The sequence below is a fragment of the Topomyia yanbarensis genome, chromosome 1 (genome assembly GCF_030247195.1).
Source record: "Topomyia yanbarensis strain Yona2022 chromosome 1, ASM3024719v1, whole genome shotgun sequence".
NCBI lineage: Eukaryota > Metazoa > Arthropoda > Insecta > Diptera > Culicidae > Topomyia > Topomyia yanbarensis.
The window spans coordinates 66784079-66803179 of record NC_080670.1 but is presented as its reverse complement, the minus strand read 5'-3'; the positions used below and the strand labels follow the sequence as shown (position 1 = coordinate 66803179).

At 41.3% G+C, this 19101-nt stretch overlaps 1 protein-coding gene across 2 annotated transcripts in view; it reads left to right on the top strand.

Moving 5' to 3' along the window:
* LOC131677846 (serine-rich adhesin for platelets) overlaps window positions 1-19101 on the top strand; it is a 694115-nt gene that overhangs the window by 555062 nt on the left and 119952 nt on the right. For both annotated transcript variants that reach the window (XM_058957912.1, XM_058957911.1), the window contains exons 8-11: window positions 615-760; window positions 930-1080; window positions 1183-1313; window positions 10221-10380. In XM_058957912.1, the coding sequence (XP_058813895.1) occupies window positions 615-760; window positions 930-1080; window positions 1183-1313; window positions 10221-10380 (588 nt within the window). The remainder of the gene's footprint in view (window positions 1-614; window positions 761-929; window positions 1081-1182; window positions 1314-10220; window positions 10381-19101) is intronic.

Below are 19101 nucleotides of genomic sequence, written 5' to 3'. Positions count from 1 at the left end.
GCATTTTATCTGTTGAAATACTCGATCGTTGTACTCAGGCTAAAAATGGTTACACGAATAGTCTAACGCAAACTGCACCACATGCTCTCCCTCTGCTCGCCCTTTGAAAGTAGTCATAAATTTAAGCTTGACAGTCCCATAGTTGAAAGTGCAAAGTACCTTATAGCCTATTTCATTTCGATTTAACACAATCGATCGGAAATGTAGAGAATTCATCATTCCATAATTCCATTCCAACACTGCACTGACCGAGCGGCACACCGTTGTCTCAATTCAACAGCGAACAATATGCTATTCTCTTTTTCAATCAGCATTACTAGTAGCAATGCAGAAAACATTGCAAACACGTCGCAACAAAAGATAGTACAAGACAGTGCCACTTTTAACCCCCTTGATCCGATTCTATCAAATTTATCAAAGCAATGTTTGAGATGCCTGCTTGCGAGCTCAAAATGCTCACCGTAAAGACCTCGAAGGAAGCGGCCTAGTACGGAGCAGTAGCAAGAGTAGAAAATCAATAAAATAAATTCCATGCAAATCCCTTTACTACACTCGATTTTCAATTCCACTTTTCGTCATACTGTCTGAACACTTCTCTTTCATGCAATCCACAGTTAAACCGATATCAACGTCTCTGTCATCTAAACCGAAACAATTAATATCCGACCAGGAGTACAGTTTATCCTGTGATGTGGAAGGATCAGTACCAGACACCGAGATTAGATGGATGCAGAACAACCGTCCATTCACCAAAGGAAAAGTAGGTTACCAATGTTTACATTTTCCTTTCTGCTCAACATTATTTGTAGCGTGCTTTCTTCGATATGGCCATTGCCTCCTTCCTCCTCAAAACATCCAACCACTAAGCCTGTGTACAATCGTACTAATACCTTTTGCCGCAATTTGCTAAGATCTTTTTCGATTAACAGATTCGAACGGTGACCAACAGCTCTACCACAACATCGGTACTGATATTTCAACCTCATCCAGAGGACGATGGAACTATCCTTAAGTGCGAGGGTTCCAATCCAAGACTTCAGAACTCAGTCCTGGAGGATTCGATCATCATGAATGTTATGTGTAAGTTAAATTTTAACCATCACACATTGTATCAAACAGCACCAGTCATTTTCCTAGCTGACCTATTTACACGAAAGTTTCATTTGAACTCCCTTTCCTCAGATCCGCCGCAAGTGACGCTGTCTCTTGGATCAACGCTTAATCCGGACGACATTAAGGAGGGCGACGATGTCTACTTTGAATGCCACATTAAGGCAAATCCAAGGGAGCATCGCATTACATGGTCTCATGATGTAAGTATGCAAAGACATCCGCTCGGTTCATGAAGAACACGGGCTCCCATCCTGCGTCTTCCGTCTGGCGTAATCTGTCGACTTTGGCGCATCCTGACACAGTTTGAGTGGATATAACGAGAAAATGTGGAACAGTGGACGGTATAATTCATTTAAATTTCCTGGCCCATTTCGTGTTTACCATCACCGTTGAACGGACGGTTGGTTGGTTGGTTGGATCCCTCCACCCAATGGCTAAGTGGTGGGTGTCATGCGAAGGCCAGCATCAGCAGCCGCGTGCCGATTTCAGACAGTACTTCTTGGCAGCAGCTGAGTGGCGTTAAGATTTCCATTTATAACTAAGTTTAGCAAAACAGCTCATAGCAACGTCATCCACGCGAAGGGGCAAGTACGGACGGTTTCCGGTGAAGCAAGTTGCAAAAAAGTCGTCCTCGTCGTCGATGTCGTTGTCGTTGTCTGCACCTCGCCACCGTCCTGTTCGTTCGTCATCATCCACGCTTGAAGGGATGAATGTGAAATTGAATGAAATCAGCTTAAGAGAGATAAATTGCTCCGCGGAATATAATGGTATCATATTTTCCCGATGTGAATTTAATGGGATTTTAATATGTTCCTTCCCGGCTACCTATACCATGCTGTGCGGCCCGAGCTGTGTCTGGACTGGATGCCGGTATTTTAAAGAGGTCTTTTCCTCTTCAGCAATTCTTTCTAGTGCGGCTAGGTCGGCATACATGACGGCAAAATGAAACGGCGAGCGTGGGGCCCGTTGTCGATAGTCTGGGCACTTCATTTCCTCGTTTAGTGTTTTAACGCAAATTGCAGCAGACCTTTTTTCTTTATGCTGAGCGAAACATATTTGTTTGAAATTGTTTTATGCAAAGATGAATTTAATTTCTTATCTGAATTAATTACACTGCAATATTGCGCTATGAATGACAAAATGACTTTTCACTAAGATTTAATTAACAAAATGTGCAGAAAGAGAAAGAACGAACTTCTTTTTCGCTTAGTTGAACCACTGGGAATTTTTGGTTGAGGGCAATAATGAAGAATCATAATATTGGCTCTTCTTCTTCCTTTTTCTGGTCATTTTTTGTCGGCCTATTTCCGCTCCGACGCCAGAGAGGTGACTCCACTATCTAAACCCTGGATATAGAACCATCAACACATGGACCGGGACTAAAAATTTCTCCACCTTAGAAAATCTCAACAACCTCTCATGGGCCTGGGGTGAGTAGCGGTCAAGCTTACCACTCAACCACCAGTGCCGTCGATTTGTTGACTCAGAAGAACCTTTCCTCGTATTATTCTGATATTTAGGCAAATTGTACTATTTTCGCTCTTGTTTATTTGACACGGTTCAATGCGTTAGCACAACTGATCCGTGGGTCTTTTAAGATTAAAATCAACTTTCAACTCTTGTTGACGCAGCTTGCTGCTGTGTGTTGAGATTCTCTTCCTTGGTGGTGAAACATTAGGTGCGTTGTCTGCCGCACCTTGGGGTCATTCGGTCCGCCTTCTATCGCGTTTTCGTTCTCGTCCACGCCGTCATCAGTACTGCATTCATGATGTTCTTGTTTGTTTCCTGTACTTTCGGGTCGCTGCGCGATGTTGCAAATCCTTTTTCATCGGTATCTGATTCCTTATCGGAGGTGTTGGTTGCTGGTTTGGAGACCTTTGTTGTTACTTCGATGTTGGCAATGACAGTTGGTTTAGTGCAGTGGCGGATTCAGGGGGAGGGTGCTGGGGGTCCGGACTCTCCCCGAAAATTTTTAACTTCTTGAGAATATTTTCTATTTCAAATTTATTCTAAATTCAAAAACATTCCAAACCAGATTTGACCACCATAGCTGATTTTAATTGAATGAGGGTATTACATATTACGCATTGTACAATGAACATTTCAAAATCGAAATTTCGGACCCCCTACGAATTTTTTTTCTGGATCCGCTCCTGGTTTAGTGGTACTTGCCCCGATCGTTGTTGATCTGGTATTTGTTACTGCTCGGTCCGCAGCCGTTGGTTTGCAAACCGGCAAAATGAGAAACCAATTGAGAAACGGTGAGTCGTTAATTATTGCGACACTATAGAATGATTTATGAATCGGATATACAACCGCAATAAAACCAAAGTTTTACAGTACTTTAGTGAACGTATCTGTTTCAGCTTACGTGTGTAGCTTGGTTTACTTTAGGATGGATTTGAGTAAAATGTACAACGATGGCGATTGACACCCATCACACAGACCTGTACACTTGTTTCTGGTACCTTTTTCTTAGTTGTTTGTCACTTCCTCATCATTTTCTTTTCATTCTTCGCCGCTTTGGTCTTCCGAAGTTCGCGTTTCATTATGGCTCAATGGGCTTCGATCGAACGAAACTGAGTCCAATTTGGAAGGTTCATGTATTGCGGCAACAAAATTTACCAAATAAACCACCTACCACGGCAAAAGCCGTTTTTGGACGAAACTCAATTTTGTAAATCTCAACGTTCATAGTGTTCAGGTTATTACACACCCAAATTTGCAAGTCGATTTCAGTAAAATTTTGCTGAATTTTCATATAGTTTAAAGCTTCAGCAAACCGAGATGCCGAAAATTCGGCAATTTGGATTGATTGAGTGTAAGAGATTCTCTTTGCTAAAAATTCAACAAGTCAGATTTTTAAATTGCCAGCGCAAATACCAGATTTACAGCAATCCTGCCCAGAATACTGATAATTCGTCAATTGCGATGTAAATTTGAAAATTTCAATCAACAATTCAAATTGCTGAGTTTTCCGCTGCTTCGATTGCTGAAACCTCCCAGTTAAGCTCAGCCGGAAACGAACTGGAATTATGGCTGGTTCCAGCTCGTATTCCGGCTCCAGTGACACAACCGTTTCTAGTTAGAATCGGTTGTGTCATTGGAGCCGGAATGCGAACTGGAAACAGCTAAAATTCCAGTTCAGTTCCGGCTGAACTTTACTGGCCTTCAGCTGATGAAAATTCAGAAGAAAAAAAACTACTGGCTTTCAGTAAATATGGTCTGCCAAATCAGTTAGTTTGGATTTCGACAACTTCTTCCTATTAAAGTGATCATCCACAGTAAACTAGTCACTTCCCATGAAATATTTCTGTGCCGGAATCTACTTGAAGTCCGCTTTGATGTAGATATCATTATCTATGACACAACACTGGTATTGCATTAGCAGCATCGTGTAGGGTTTTCGGGTTCGCGTTTTGGCAACATTCCGCTGGCATTCGTTCCGATTTAGGAAGTTCTGAACCTTGTACGTTTTCGGTACAGGTCGTTTCTTTGCTCTCCGGATGAAACTTCACGTATCATCAAGCCCGCGTCGAAATGTTCGGATTTCGCCTGAAATGCCAATCAGTACTCTATCGGTTTTATACACGTCATACCCATTTTTCGTTCAGCTCCTGACTGGTAGTCCACTATCTTCCGTGCTTGGATCCTTTGGAGGTTCCTTGAGATGGTTGAAATATGTACATCCTTCAGTTTTCCTAAAGCACGATGCGACAACCCAGAATTTTGCACGTGGGTAAACAAAATCCTTTCCCAAATAGTTTGATGGTTTTCTTCTATCTCGACCGTAATCTCTCCCAGAACTGCTAAGCTTAGCGGATGTAAATAATAAAAAAACAGGGCAAAATTTGGTTAACTTTGGTCAAGCATTAAAAACGCCACACCTAAAGTCCGACGGGTACCGTAAACCGGGGTGACATTGATCACTTTTCGAAGTAATCATTACATATTTTTAGACGCAACACATTTTTTCAATTTTAATATTTTAAAACATGTACTGATGTATGGAGAACAAGATTGGATGGTTTAACCTAAAATTGTCCGCTTACAGCTATTTTTCCAAAAATAATTTCAAGTTGAAGTCCGTTTTCGTTTTCCGGGGTGACTTTGATAACCCGCATGTTCACCCATATTAAGTTGTTGATGTCAATGTTTTTCTTTCAATTTTTTGTTTAAACTAATTCTGGAAAGATACTCATTGTTAAATAGATATTAATTGGTATTATAAAAAGTATTTCAATGTACTGTACAATTCGAGTAACCAAAATTCGTATAATTTGTGTCCAACTAGAATAAAATATTCTGAAAACCTTTAACAGTTATGTGTCCAACAAAAAAACACCTTTAACAGGCCAACGAGGGTACCCGGGTACCCACAAATTGAAATGCTCATAACTATGGCTTCCTTTAACCGATTTGGACACTTTTAGATGTTTTGGATTCAGGAACTTGTCTTTTTGATTCTGTACAATAGAAACGGAATAATAGATCTGGGTTTTGGTAATCCGGATTTTCCGAAGTAATGTTCCAGTACAGAATATGATTTGTAAATTTTAATAATATCCTAGCAATATGAGTATCAAAACTATTTAAATTGTCTCGGAAGTCTGTTTTTTATTGTTACGGGACCCTATGGCAATTTGAAAAATGGAATTGGAATGGAATAGCCACTCACGGTCCCACGGGAACCTGCTCCGGAATGTCCGTTCCGGGGTCAAATCACCAAATGGTTCCAAAACCACGAGATACAGCCTACTGATGCAATTCCAAGAATTTTGATACCCATATTGCTAGTATTCCATTGAAGTTCGCAAATAGTACCTCAGCACTGGAACTTGCTTCCGGAAAACCGGATTTCCGGGAACCCAATGAAGTAACCCGATTCATTTTTACCAAGTCCAAAAGTGGAAGAGTTCCTGAATCCAAAACGACCAAAAGTATCGAAATCGGTTAGATATTACCTTGGTTATGAGTATTTTAATTTTGTGGGTACCCGGGTACCCACGTCGGCCTGTTACGTAGTAAAAAAATTCAGGAGCCCCTCCTCACTCCCACCCTTACTATATCAACAATATTATTAACCCAAAAACTTAACTTAGTGAAGTTCTAAGATGTCACAAAATTTCAATTTACAGCTATGGATAAATCATAGGAATTTAATTAATTGAAACTTAAAAAGGTACCCGGGTACCGCGTCGGACACACAACGGTTAAAACTGCGAAAATGGTTTTGTTTCAGTGCTTTATCAATGTACAAAAAGTTTCATCCATTTTAACACGTTGGAATCTTGAACAATAAAAAAATGTTGCGAATTTTAGCTTAAAATAATTTGAAATAATTGCCAACTAGTTTCACAAAAAAATGTATTTAAAATAAACAAACTCTTGAAACTAAAATTAGCACATCCCAATCTAAAAGGAAAATAAAAACTCGCTTGTAATTTATTACTCTTGCTCAAAACTGAGATTTATTTGTTTTATAAAAAATAGACACCTTACGAAGCTTCGTAAAAATAAGGGAATGTCAAATTTCGGTGTTTTGTAGTTTTTGTAAGTTTAGAGTAAAAATAATTTCAAATTAAAATGAGTCGGTAGACTATTCTGGTTTAATAAGCTATCTACGAAAAAAGTTTCGAGTGATCAAAGTTATCCCGATGATCAAAGTAACCCCGGTTTACGGTACGTTTCTGTTGCTTTTGGGTAAGATTATATTGTTTTTTCGATAAAAGACCACGCAATTGCGCATTGCGGTTTAAACCCATATTACTGCAAAGGTAATAAACAGTGGAACGAAGAATTTCGGTAGCTGTACATATATAGTAGAGTGCCCAGGAAAATGAATTTTTAAAAACTCAATCGGCCTACCCCTGAGTCGATTCCTAGTCCCACTAGGAGTACTTGCTCCAAATTTGAAGCAAATCGTACAAATCTAGCTACCGGACCAACGTGTCTGAAGTTTGTATGGAATTTTTCGACAATTTACATGGAGAAAACCCACTAACTCTGTGCTGTATGCATCGTATAATCATTGTAAGTGAAAATAAGAAATATAATTTAATTGCTTACAACTTTGTCGAAGACTGCTGGTCAATCCGGCTTTGTTAAAAGAAGTTATTAAACTTTTATCGAAGTGATGTCTGAGTCAGTTTTGCATGGGGCCTAGCAGTGCGTGGTTGTTTATCGGTACTCGATTCCCACCAACTATTCATTTTTGTGAGAAAATAGTTAGATTTAGCTGAATAGTATGTTTGGTTAGAAAATTATAGTTCCACCAATGACCGCATAGAGGGCGCCAACACTAACTTTTTATAGAAGTGAGATAGAATATCGAGAAGTTCGTAAGAATTATTTATAAATGCTTGTTCTACAACTTTGTGGAAGACACCTAATCTCTATCTCTTTCCGATGAAAAGTTAGCGTTGGCGCTCCCTATGCTGTAAAATGTGGAACTAAAATTTTCTAACCAAAACATGACTCGTATTACTTACTATAAATCTTCTGAACATACTATTGACCTAAACCTAACCATTCTCTTTCTCGACAAACATGTCAAATGATCCCAAGTGCAAATGAGAGCCTCTCTACTTTCTCTTTCGATTATTACGGCGTCCTCATAAGACTTTTCAATCTTGTTTCGAAAAACTCTGATTTGGATTAGCATATTATGCTAAGAGTTAAGGAACAAACATATAAACGGCCGAGTTATTAGCGAAAGAGAAAGTAAATAAAGTGCAACTGTCCATTGCACTTAGGTCCATTTGACATGTTTGGCTAGCTTTTTCTGTGGTGTGTCATAATTGTATCTTCTGTGTATGCATGAAACTGGCACACGAGTGCATCATTGGAGGAAAAACTAACAGTGTCTGACGGCTGTCATGGGATGTATTACCTAATACCTATCACCGCAGAATGCGAGCTGACATGAAACGCAGCAGCTGGTAGGCTTTTTCTTATGTTCCCTTTTTATACGTGTCGCAGTTCATTGGATGACAAAGGGGCAGTCCTAGCAACACTCGCTGCTTGAACGAATTGTACCGACCAATCATGGATCAGATAATTACTGCTTTCATAATATCCATTATTTCCGTTATTTTTAGTAATTGTACATTCTACGGAATTGGATACAAAATTGTTGTACATATTTCCAATCAGATAGCGCAATAATCTTATTTTTTCATGCAGTGCAACGGCAGACATTCACGTTAAAGAAATCGCGTTAAATTCCGGTATAAAATTTTGAAACGGGATCCCTATATTGAAACGTTAGAAGTATTCTACTTCAATAAAATAAGTATTTATAAAAGAATTACAAGACATTGATTTTTGGGGTTTTGTCACTCGTAGTGCCACTGTACAACGAAGAGAGGACTTCAATGTGTTCATACTGCCTTTTAGGGATTTTTTTGTTGGGACCGTTTTAGTATTTAACGTCTTGCTATTAGAGCATTTTTTCTTATTGCCTTAAAAGTATTGCGGCCTAGTTTTGGAAGTATTTAACGTAACATGAAACTTTAGCCAATTTATAACAAACATTCAACTGGTAATTTATTTCGGTAAAGGTGATTCTTTCAATTGCAAAACACTCTTTCCTTTCGTTATGGTGAACTGCGTCACGTATAGCTAAACGTTATACTTCCTACAAAACAGAACATTCCTTTATTGCTCGTACAGTAAAGTTGCCCTTCCGGCTGATGCCTTGAGCATTGATACTAAAATCACACTCACCTCCACTTGAAAACATCTGCGAGCACACAGCTTACCGGTGCCTATTTACCGTTCGAATGCAATCTCCAGAGCTTGAAACCCCTTCGCTGGCTTAAATGTGCCAAATACCAAAGTGTGCTTTAGCTAAACAAAGTGTCGGCATCTTATCTCTACTTAATGTTATGTTGCATGAAAAGCTGTAAACTGATTTCCATTACATTTGCATATTGTAATGAATGAATGAATGATGATGTTAATTTTGGAAATTGGACCATTACTCATCCCACCTAAGAGCTATGAATAATTTACTAACCAAAACCTACCATATTAAGCTGCGACGTGATTTGTAATTTGTAATTTTGAAGTTTGGTTAATATATTTTTGAATATGGTTTAGTAGTAATATTAGGGAATCAGAGCATCACCCTGTAATTGGTGTAACTTTTGAAATCATGATATCTAGAAACTCTATTTGCTATGAGTTCCTTTTCATTTTCAAACAGTAACATGTCTACTACTATATATAAATCTGTATTTCCCTTGTCGACCCATTCAACAGCCAGCGAAAAAGTATTTAAATATAAATTAAAATTGAGCTACTACGAAGTAGCACATGTCGGATAAGAGAAATAGATTAGATTGCGGGAAAGATAAAGTTTTATGAGTAACCGGATGTAATTACACAACTTTTATTAGTCTGGTTGAAATTGATAATTAGTTCTAGAAGTTCTACGGGAACGATTCGATTTGATTGGTTGCCTAGAGTTTGATTGGCCTTATCCATTTTTATTGCTCTAGTGCAGTTTTTATAGCGGATCAGATGCTTGTTCCATTCAAGAATAATACAAAATCAATAAATGCAGTACTTCCTGTTATAGGTTGACTAATTATCGGCGGATAAAGTGGTAAAACCGTGTCCATTCAAAAAGCAAAAAAAAATGAAAAAAAATGCTGCTTTCGAGTAGTTGGAATACTCAACTCAACTGCGGCACTTGAAAACGCCAAAACCATGTCAACGATTCAAACTAATAATTCCATGCCCTTTTTTCTCTTTCCATGTTTCATCGCCACTCCGTGCATGATGTTGAACAATTTCTGGATGGATTAACTCTCCGTTAATACGACCCATCCCTTTCAAATGCATTCTTCATGGGTGCCACACAAAATGCATTCTTGTGGGTAAAAAACGCTTGACGTCTGGCCTCCCTTCTATGGTGTCATCTTCCCAACCCGGTGGGAACTTTGGAACTGGAAAAACGGACGACTCTTGGATTCTGCGAAAAAATCCTCTCGGAAAAAATAATGACAACGTTCGGCGTCGGGCTCGTTCAAACACATCACATACTATGCGAAAAAAAACCAACCCCACTATTGCTGCGCACTGAAATCAACTAATGAAAGGGTTCACCAGTGACACAGAATGTGACATCAGGGGTGATTATTTCGACGCGTTCGCTAGTGCTGCAGAAGGTTGGGCGCTATCATTCCGGCATGTACGCCTGCACTGCCGCCAACGACCGTGGTGAAACTCAGAGTGAGCCGGTGACGCTTAGGATTCACTGTAAGTACTTTCAGCACATACTTTTGCGTACTACTGCTAAAGCCAGACACGTATCCGTACGTTTCTTTCGAGGATGTTTCTGCGAGACCGTATAGAGGGAAACGGTTTGGGATTGATAATGAGAAGATCCATTCTGGAGTCTGGTTCTAGAGCATCGACCGTTCTGCAAACCGACAGAGTGTCTAATTGCCGCAAGCTCAATGTGGCAGCTACTAACTTAGGTGCCTGAAGTTTTATGGATTTTGTAGCTAGTTTGTGATTTTTTTTATAAAAGAAATACACTGCACACTCCAAGAGCTGACACTTACGTGCAATATATACGGCGAGCTAAATACATTTTTTTTAGAAAATTTGAAAGCTTCTCCATAACTTCTGTTTCCAGTAGTGGATCAACGCATTTTAGCGAGTTGACTATGTGATTTGGAAAACGACACCATTTTTCAACACTTGGGCAGGAAATCATTCCTAGTCGTCATACTATGTATGTGGGACATTCTAATAGATATTTAGTGTTTAACGATTGTCTTTGTTCTAGGGTATTATTTACGTCAAAATAAAATTAAACATCACGATTTATAACATCCAAACGTTTCGACTGTTGTTTTCGGTCTTCTACAGTTGAAATTGTCTGTATTTCTCTTGTCCGTCACTTTTGCACATTCATACATAAACCCCACACGCACGAAGATGATGCAGACACATGGTAGTTCACCGTGCATCTCCATCGAGCTGTGACTAACGAAATCTATGAGTTACTTACAAGCTAGGTGCAACATTCGTTTTTGCCTGGGGTCCATCTATTAAGGGGGAGTCTGGTGTAAAGAGCTCAAACTGAAAGTTATTTTTGTTTTATGATTTTGAAGGCAAGGCAACAATGGATCTTTTTGCAATGATTAGATTTATTTATACATTTATTGTGTACGATAAAAAAAACTATTTTTTAAGCACGCAGAGCCACACAAACAAGCGTTCCAAAAGTAGACGTCCAACGATTTCTACGTCGAGGAGCGCCGCGGCGAACGTGATAACACTTGATAAAATTGGATTTTTTTTTTTTTTTTACAATGAAGAAGACCTTTATGTCCTAGCCCAGTACACGTGCTAACGGTAGGGTCCAATCTACCACACGGGGTGCACTGGGGGCGTGTCGGACTCGAATGGTGACCAGCCATTAATACCGACTAAACTCCATTGGGCTCCGCCATCATTCCTCCCAGGAACTACCTCTCGGTATTACTTCTGGGGGGATGGCTGTACTAAATGTACTCATTCACTCTCACTCACGCGATCATACATCCTGTATGAGGCTTACTTGGGTGCTCTCTCAATCACACTTTGATTCACTCTCAAACACTCCCACATGAGGCTGACTTTTGTGCTCACCTTTTACGTTCCATGCGAGGCTGACTTGTGTGCTCACCTTACTCATTCCTTGCTAGGCTTACTTTTGTGCTCGCCCTACCCATCCATGTGAGGCTGACTTGGGTGCTCACCCTATCACCTGATTCACTCTCAATCGTGCCACTCTAATGTACCTTTGTCACTCCCTCTGGCATCCCATGTGGGACATTTTTCTTAGGCCCCACTTCTGACATACCATGCGAGGCTGACTTTTGTGCTCACCTTTTTCATTCCTTGCTAGGCTGACTTTTGTGCTAGCCTCTACCAACCTGTGAGGCTGACTTTTATGCTCACCCTTAACATGCAATGTGAGACTGACTTGGATGCTCACCCTTTCACTCCTCTGCCACGCCATGAGGCATCGATAGCTTAGTTCCAACATACTACGCTACGACCCTCCCGTCTTGGCATGAGGCAGTCCACTTATACGCCTATACACTCACTCTTCTGTCTTGCTTCGGGGTGGCTGGGTTTACCCCTTACGCGGTTGCCATTCGCTGCGCCAACCTACCTCGGCATGAACAGACCATTCACTCTCTTATTTTGCGCTTGGCCTTTTTCGCTCCAGCTAACCAATCACTAGTTAGCCGTGCCCGCCGTCTGTTGCTCGGTTCGCCAGATTACCTGTAGCCTACTGGCAATCTGGATGGTAGCAGCCGAGACTGCGTTCCACTTCTCCACCGTTTGACACATCCGCTGAATAATGGTATCCGGGGTTGTGTCCCAGCCACAGACGTCAAGCATTGCTCTTCTTTCGACGTCGAACCGATGACATACGAACAGTATGTGTTCGGCAGTTTCATCTACACCTGGGCAGTCCGGGCAGACTGGGACCTCCGCGTGCCCGAACCTGTGGAGGTACTGACGGAAATAGCCATGGCCTGACAGGAATTGTTTCAGGTGGAAGTGAACTTCCCCATGGGGTCTTCCCACCCAGCTCGATATGCTAGGTATCAGCCGGTGGGTCCACCTACCTTTCGAGGAGTTGTCCCACTCACGCTGCCATCTGGCGACCGAGGTCACCCTGGTGCGCTCGCGGGCTCCCCTATTTCCACGTAGCTCAAAGCACTCCTCATCTTCCCGAATGACCAGCCCGACTGGCATCATGCTCGCTATCACGCAGGATGCATCGTGTGATACCGTGCGGTAGGCAGATATCACTCTGAGGCACATCACGCGGTAGGTGCTCTCCAGTTTCTGTAGGTAACTGGTTACCCTCAGTGCTCTTGACCATGACGGGCCGCCGTACCTGAGGATAGATACGGCAACGCGTGCCAGTAACCTACGTCTACTGGCGCACACCTTTGAGCTGTTGGACATCATTCTCGATAGTGCCGCAACAGCAGTCGACGCTCTCTTGCACGTATAGTCGACATGGCTGCCGAAGGTCAGCTTGTCGTCTATGATGACTCCGAGAGACTTCAGACTTCGCTGTGAAGTGATCGCGACTTCTCCCACATGGATAACTGCATGTTGTGCCGACTTGCGGTTGTTGACGATAACTACCTCCGTCTTATGATGAGCGAGCTCCAGGCCTCTCGCGCTCATCCATTCCTCCACCGTGCTAATCGCGTGTTCTGCGGTTAGTTCTACCTCAGGAATTGACTCCCCGTAGACCTCCAAGGTTACGTCGTCAGCAAAGCCGACGATCTTGACCCCAGGAGGGAACTTCAGTCTCAGAACCCCGTCATACATGAGGTTCCATAGCACCGGGCCTAGGATCGAGCCCTGCGGGACTCCGGCAGTAATCGGAACCCTTTTCTGACCGGCATCGGTCTCGTATATCAGTACGCGGTTTTGGAAGTAACTTTCCAGGATCCGGTACAGACCCACCGGTAGGCTAAGCCGGTGTAACGAGAGCGCGATGGCATCCCAGCTTGCGCTGTTAAATGCGTTCTTCACGTCAAGTGTCACTAACGCGCAGTATCGAATACCTCGCCTTTTTCGTTGGATCGCTATCTCGGCAGTATTTATCACTGAGTTGAGAGCGTCCACTGTGGACTTACCCTTCCGAAAGCCAAACTGGTTGCTTGACAGACCGTCCGTACCTTCCGCGTACGGGGTGAGCCTGTTGAGGATAATCCTCTCAAGCAGTTTGCCAGTCGTGTCTATCAGACAGATTGGTCTGTACGCCGATGGGTCGCCTGGCGGCTTCCCGGGCTTCGGCAACAGCACCAGTTTCTGCCTTTTCCATCTATCGGGGAAACGGCACTCGTCAAGGCATCTCTGCATAGCTAGCCTGAACATGTTCGGGTTCGCTATGATCGCTGCCTTGAGAGCGTTGTTTGGAACTCCATCCGGCCCTGGAGCTTTGTTCATTGCTAGGGATTTAGCCACTGCGAGTAGTTCTTCATTCGTCACTGGAGCCACCATTTCGACCGTGCCCGCACTGTCTCGTAGTGCAGGTGGCCAGGGGCTTGTGGCTCGAGACGGGAAGAGTACTTCGATAATCGTTGCCAACCGGTCCGGAGACCGTTCTGGGGGTGAGGAGCCCCCTTTGGTCTTGGCCATCACAATCCGGTAGGCGTCACCCCACGGATTCGCGTTGGCACTCTCACACAGGTTGTCGAAACACGCTCTCTTGCTGCTTTTAATAGCTTTGTTAAGGGCTAATTTCGCAGCTCGAAACGCTTCACGGCGGTTCTCTCTTGCATCCTCGGTGCGAGCTCTTTGCATCCTACGTCTAGCTCTGAGACAGGCTGACCGTAGAGCTGCAATCTCGGCACTCCACCAGTATACCGGGCATCTACCGTTTCTTGGCAGTGTTTTTCTCGGCATAGTGGCATCGCACGCGCGTGATAGAACAGCTACCAGCGCATCCCCGCTTAGACTGTCGGTGTTGGCCTCCAGTCCCAGGGCCGCGGTGAAAGCTTCGCTGTCGAAGTGATTGGACTTCCACCCGCGTACCTGACAGGGATCTCCCGCCCTCGGATGCTGCACACCATAGTTGATCTTAAAACGGATTGCTAGATGATCGCTATGGGTGTAGCCTTCGTCTACCCTCCATTCCATGCCTGGAGCCAGACTCGGGCTGGCAAAGGTCAAATCAATCCACGCCTCCACTCCGTTTCTACGGAATGTACTAGCGGAGCCATCATTAGCTAGCACAGTATCGAGTTTCGCAAACGCTTCCATTAGCGCTTGACCCCTGCTATTTGTACAGCGGCTGCCCCACTCCACTGCCCAAGCGTTGAAGTCTCCCGCTATTACTACCGGTTTCCGGCCCACGAGGTCCGACGAGAGCCTGTCGATCATCTGGTAGAACTGTTCTATTGGCCACCTTGGTGGGGCGTAGCAGCTGCAATAGAACACACCATTGATCTTGGCAATCGCCACACCCTCGGCGGAGGGGTGTATTACCTCTTGAACCGGGAACCTTCCCGTTGTACAGATTGCCACCATTCCAGACCCGTCCGACACCCAATTGCCGTTGCCGGCAGGGATGCTGTACGGGTCTGATAAGAGGGCGACATCTGTCCTCGACTCCGAGACCGACTGCCACAGCAGCACGATTTATAACATCCAAACGTTTCGACTGTTGTTTTCGGTCTTCTACAGTTGAAATTGTCTGTATTTCTCTTGTCCGTCACTTTTGCACATTCATACATAAACCCCACACGCACGAAGATGATGCAGACACATGGTAGTTCACCGTGCATCTCCATCGAGCTGTGACTAACGAAATCTATGAGTTACTTACAAGCTAGGTGCAACATTCGTTTTTGCCTGGGGTCCATCTATTAAGGGGGAGTCTGGTGTAAAGAGCTCAAACTGAAAGTTATTTTTGTTTTATGATTTTGAAGGCAAGGCAACAATGGATCTTTTTGCAATGATTAGATTTATTTATACATTTATTGTGTACGATAAAAAAACTATTTTTTAAGCACGCAGAGCCACACAAACAAACGTTCCAAAAGTAGACGTCCAACGATTTCTACGTCGAGGAGCGCCGCGGCGAACGTGATAACACTTGATAAAATTGGAAATTTAAAAAGATTTGTAAAGTTTAGACTAGAGTTACTCGATAAACCAAAAAAAAAAAAAAATAGAAAAAATCGAAGTTACGGAAAATGGATTCATGAAAACCGAAATATCTCATCTTGTACTGTAAAATTCGCTCACTTTTCTTCAAAATAATAGAGAGAAAAAAAAATCTCCATTTTATCATATTGTGCATTCTCATAAAACATCAGGTCAATTCGTTGATTAGGTTTTGAGTTATCGGGTTCGCTAATTTGAAAAACGCGATTTCGAGATAAACGCTTTTAAAGTTGCCGATAGATTGAAATCTGCGTTTGTTATAGCAAATACGCGCGAGGAATGGCTTAAACAAAAGTAAAAGGGTAGGGGGGAGAGGGTAACAATGAAACACATTTTTTCTACAATTTAATTTTGATGATAATACTTGTAATTTGTGTAACCAAAAGTGATACATAGTGCCACTCTGTTGTTAACTAATACATATATTTTTTCCAGCTGGTAAAATTCACGGGAAATAACATTTTTTGGATAATAAACAGTCCGTGGTAAAATGTATCAGTTTGCCCCATGGGTAGGGACTATGCAACACGATGTCGTCTATAGTGAAATATTCTACTTATAAATTTTATTCTTTTGTTTTGGCGAAGAATGATCCTAACGCTTTGAATTAAAGCTATATTGAGGCGAAAATCGTTTGTTTACGAAAGAATCCACTATAACATCGCGTAACATTGAACCACCATGAATATCAGCTGCAATCCTGAAATAAGAGACAATTTCTACAAAACTTGCCCAAATTTACTAATTTTGCACTATATGAGTAGTATTTACTGTGGAAAATCGGAACCCATTCACATTTTGAGACACACCACAAAAACAAAAAATAATCACTGTTCCCCATACGCCATCTTTCCACTGTTACCCAATCGGTCTATTCATGAAAATTGTGAAATTACAAAGAACCATGAGAAGTTACCAAAAAACTTTGTTCGCGGCAAATGTTGAGCATAAAATTTGCTATAAATAGCAATAGACTAAACATTTATACAATGAATGGTAACTCATAAAGATGGAATAATGTTTTTCATTGCAAATTTAATCTGGCTTTCACAAAACAAACAAATATCCATTAAAAGAGATACAGTTATCAGATCTCTACCAAAATATAGCAACACGTGTAAAGAATCGTGAAATATGAGGGAATGAGACGATTCTGATCATGCATTATGATTTTATTGCGAATGTTTCATAGTTCCTGTTGATCCACTGTTACCCTCTCTCCCCTATAATACGCCCCACCGGGGCTAAATGCCCCTCTTCGATTCCCAGGATTCCTGAATTATCTAAAAAGTAAAAATGACTGATAACAGTATCGTTTCATGAAATCAACGTACTAAGTGCGTTTGGTATTTTTAATATGTTGCAAAACAACAATATACACAAAAGTTTCAAAAGAGCTACTTTTATGTAAGCTTCCACTTTTCCAATAGCATTACAACCAATTAGAAATAGTCGGATTCGATAGATTTTCAAGTAGCTTACTAGAATGTTACAGTTACTATCTTAGTTTATAGCTTGGCTTTAAACTATGTGTGTGTGTAGAATTATTCATGTATTCAAAACAGCTCATCACCGGCCAAAACGCCCCACCCATTGTTGTGGGGCATACTCACCGATTGCTGTTGGGCATACCGTCCTCTTGTTGTGGGGCATATTACACTTTCACCGGGGGCATTTTGCCTTGGGCGAAAGAAAAAAACTAGAATTTAGGCATCTTTGAAAAATGTTTAATTGTACTTGTATCAGGATGTTTTTAATAAAAAATGAAACGGGTACTAATTTCTAACTAACATAACAATAAATTAGAGTAGTTAGTGAGATCATAGCGTCGAATGGTGAAATATAGCTATTTTTGCTTAAGGGGGGCGTATTAGACCTGTTTACCCTAGTTCAGCGTGGCTACAGAGATTGCGGGAGACTATTCAATACTAACAATTAAGCGAATGAAAAAGAAATCGATTTTTTTAGTCCAGGGTACCAGACGGCCCCCGTAGAAACATTTTCAGACATTGCAGATCCTACCTAAATTTTCCTCGACTCTTCTTCCTCCGTAAAAGTTTACGTGGTTCTAAAACCGTTCATATTTTGGTATCAAAATTCCAAAAGCACTTGAATGTTTAAAAAAGCGACGAGGATGAGGAAATGTAAGCAAATCATTTTTATATCTTTGTTAATTTTATTTTTCACAAGACATGTCTTTTCTTTAGTGTAATTTCTTTAGCTACATGTATATCTTTCGTCGAAAATGAATACCGTTTGACAATAATATAGCATTCATTTTGAGGCTTAAAACTATTGAATGATTCCTGTTCCCGAAATTTGCTTTACACGTGTATAATGTTTTTTCAATTTTCTTTCCAATTTATTGTATTCGGATTCCGAAAAAAACTGATAGTGTTTGAATCTGGCTTAGAAATATCCCATGAAAAAAGTTCTTGGGATGTTGTTATATGATAACCTTGCAAACTCGCTTTCGCTGCATTTCGTAATGACAATGAAAATATAAATTGGTAAATATAATGAAATTAATCGTACAACGTACGAGTTCATTCGTCGTTTTCCGCAACGAAGGCTTTTCGTGCATTTTAAATAGTAGGTTTCGTTCATTTACAGAACTGAAGAATTTCCGCTTAGTGAACGAAGGTTTTTGTAAATTTTACATATTTAGTGTACATTGCACGAAATTATTTTTCGTGAATGAAAAGAAAAGTGTGGTTAGTTTTATTAAATGTTTGTGTATATTACGAATGATTTCGTTGGTCACACGAATTCACTTTAGTTCACATTAGAAACGTTTGTGACTTATCCCGGAAGAGAGAAAAACTAAAACTTTTTCATAAAATACCAACAAACAGTTCGCAATGGCTCAACTGAATCCGATTGATTCCGTACTGTTGCGGATTCTAGATCCATTGGAAGCGAAAGAGGTTCAGGAAATCTTCCTGAAACCGGCGGACATGGATACGGTTATTAACTATTTGACCATCGTGATGATTATTATCTGACGTATAGCAACAACGAGACCATATTTTAACTCTATTGAAGCTTTTTTGACGTTGGCGGTTTGACGAATGGTGCTGGAAATTTTAAAAACTTTCGTATATTTTAGCGAACAATTCGGTTGCCTAATGAAGCCGATTCATAATAAACCACCGAAAGTCGGCATGGGGTTTTTACGAAAAACTCGTAAAAATAGTGTTTCAAATGATTCATCGTATGTACAAAAAGTTCGTTTTTTTTAAATAAAAATTGTCTGTCCGAAACTAATTATAAGCATAT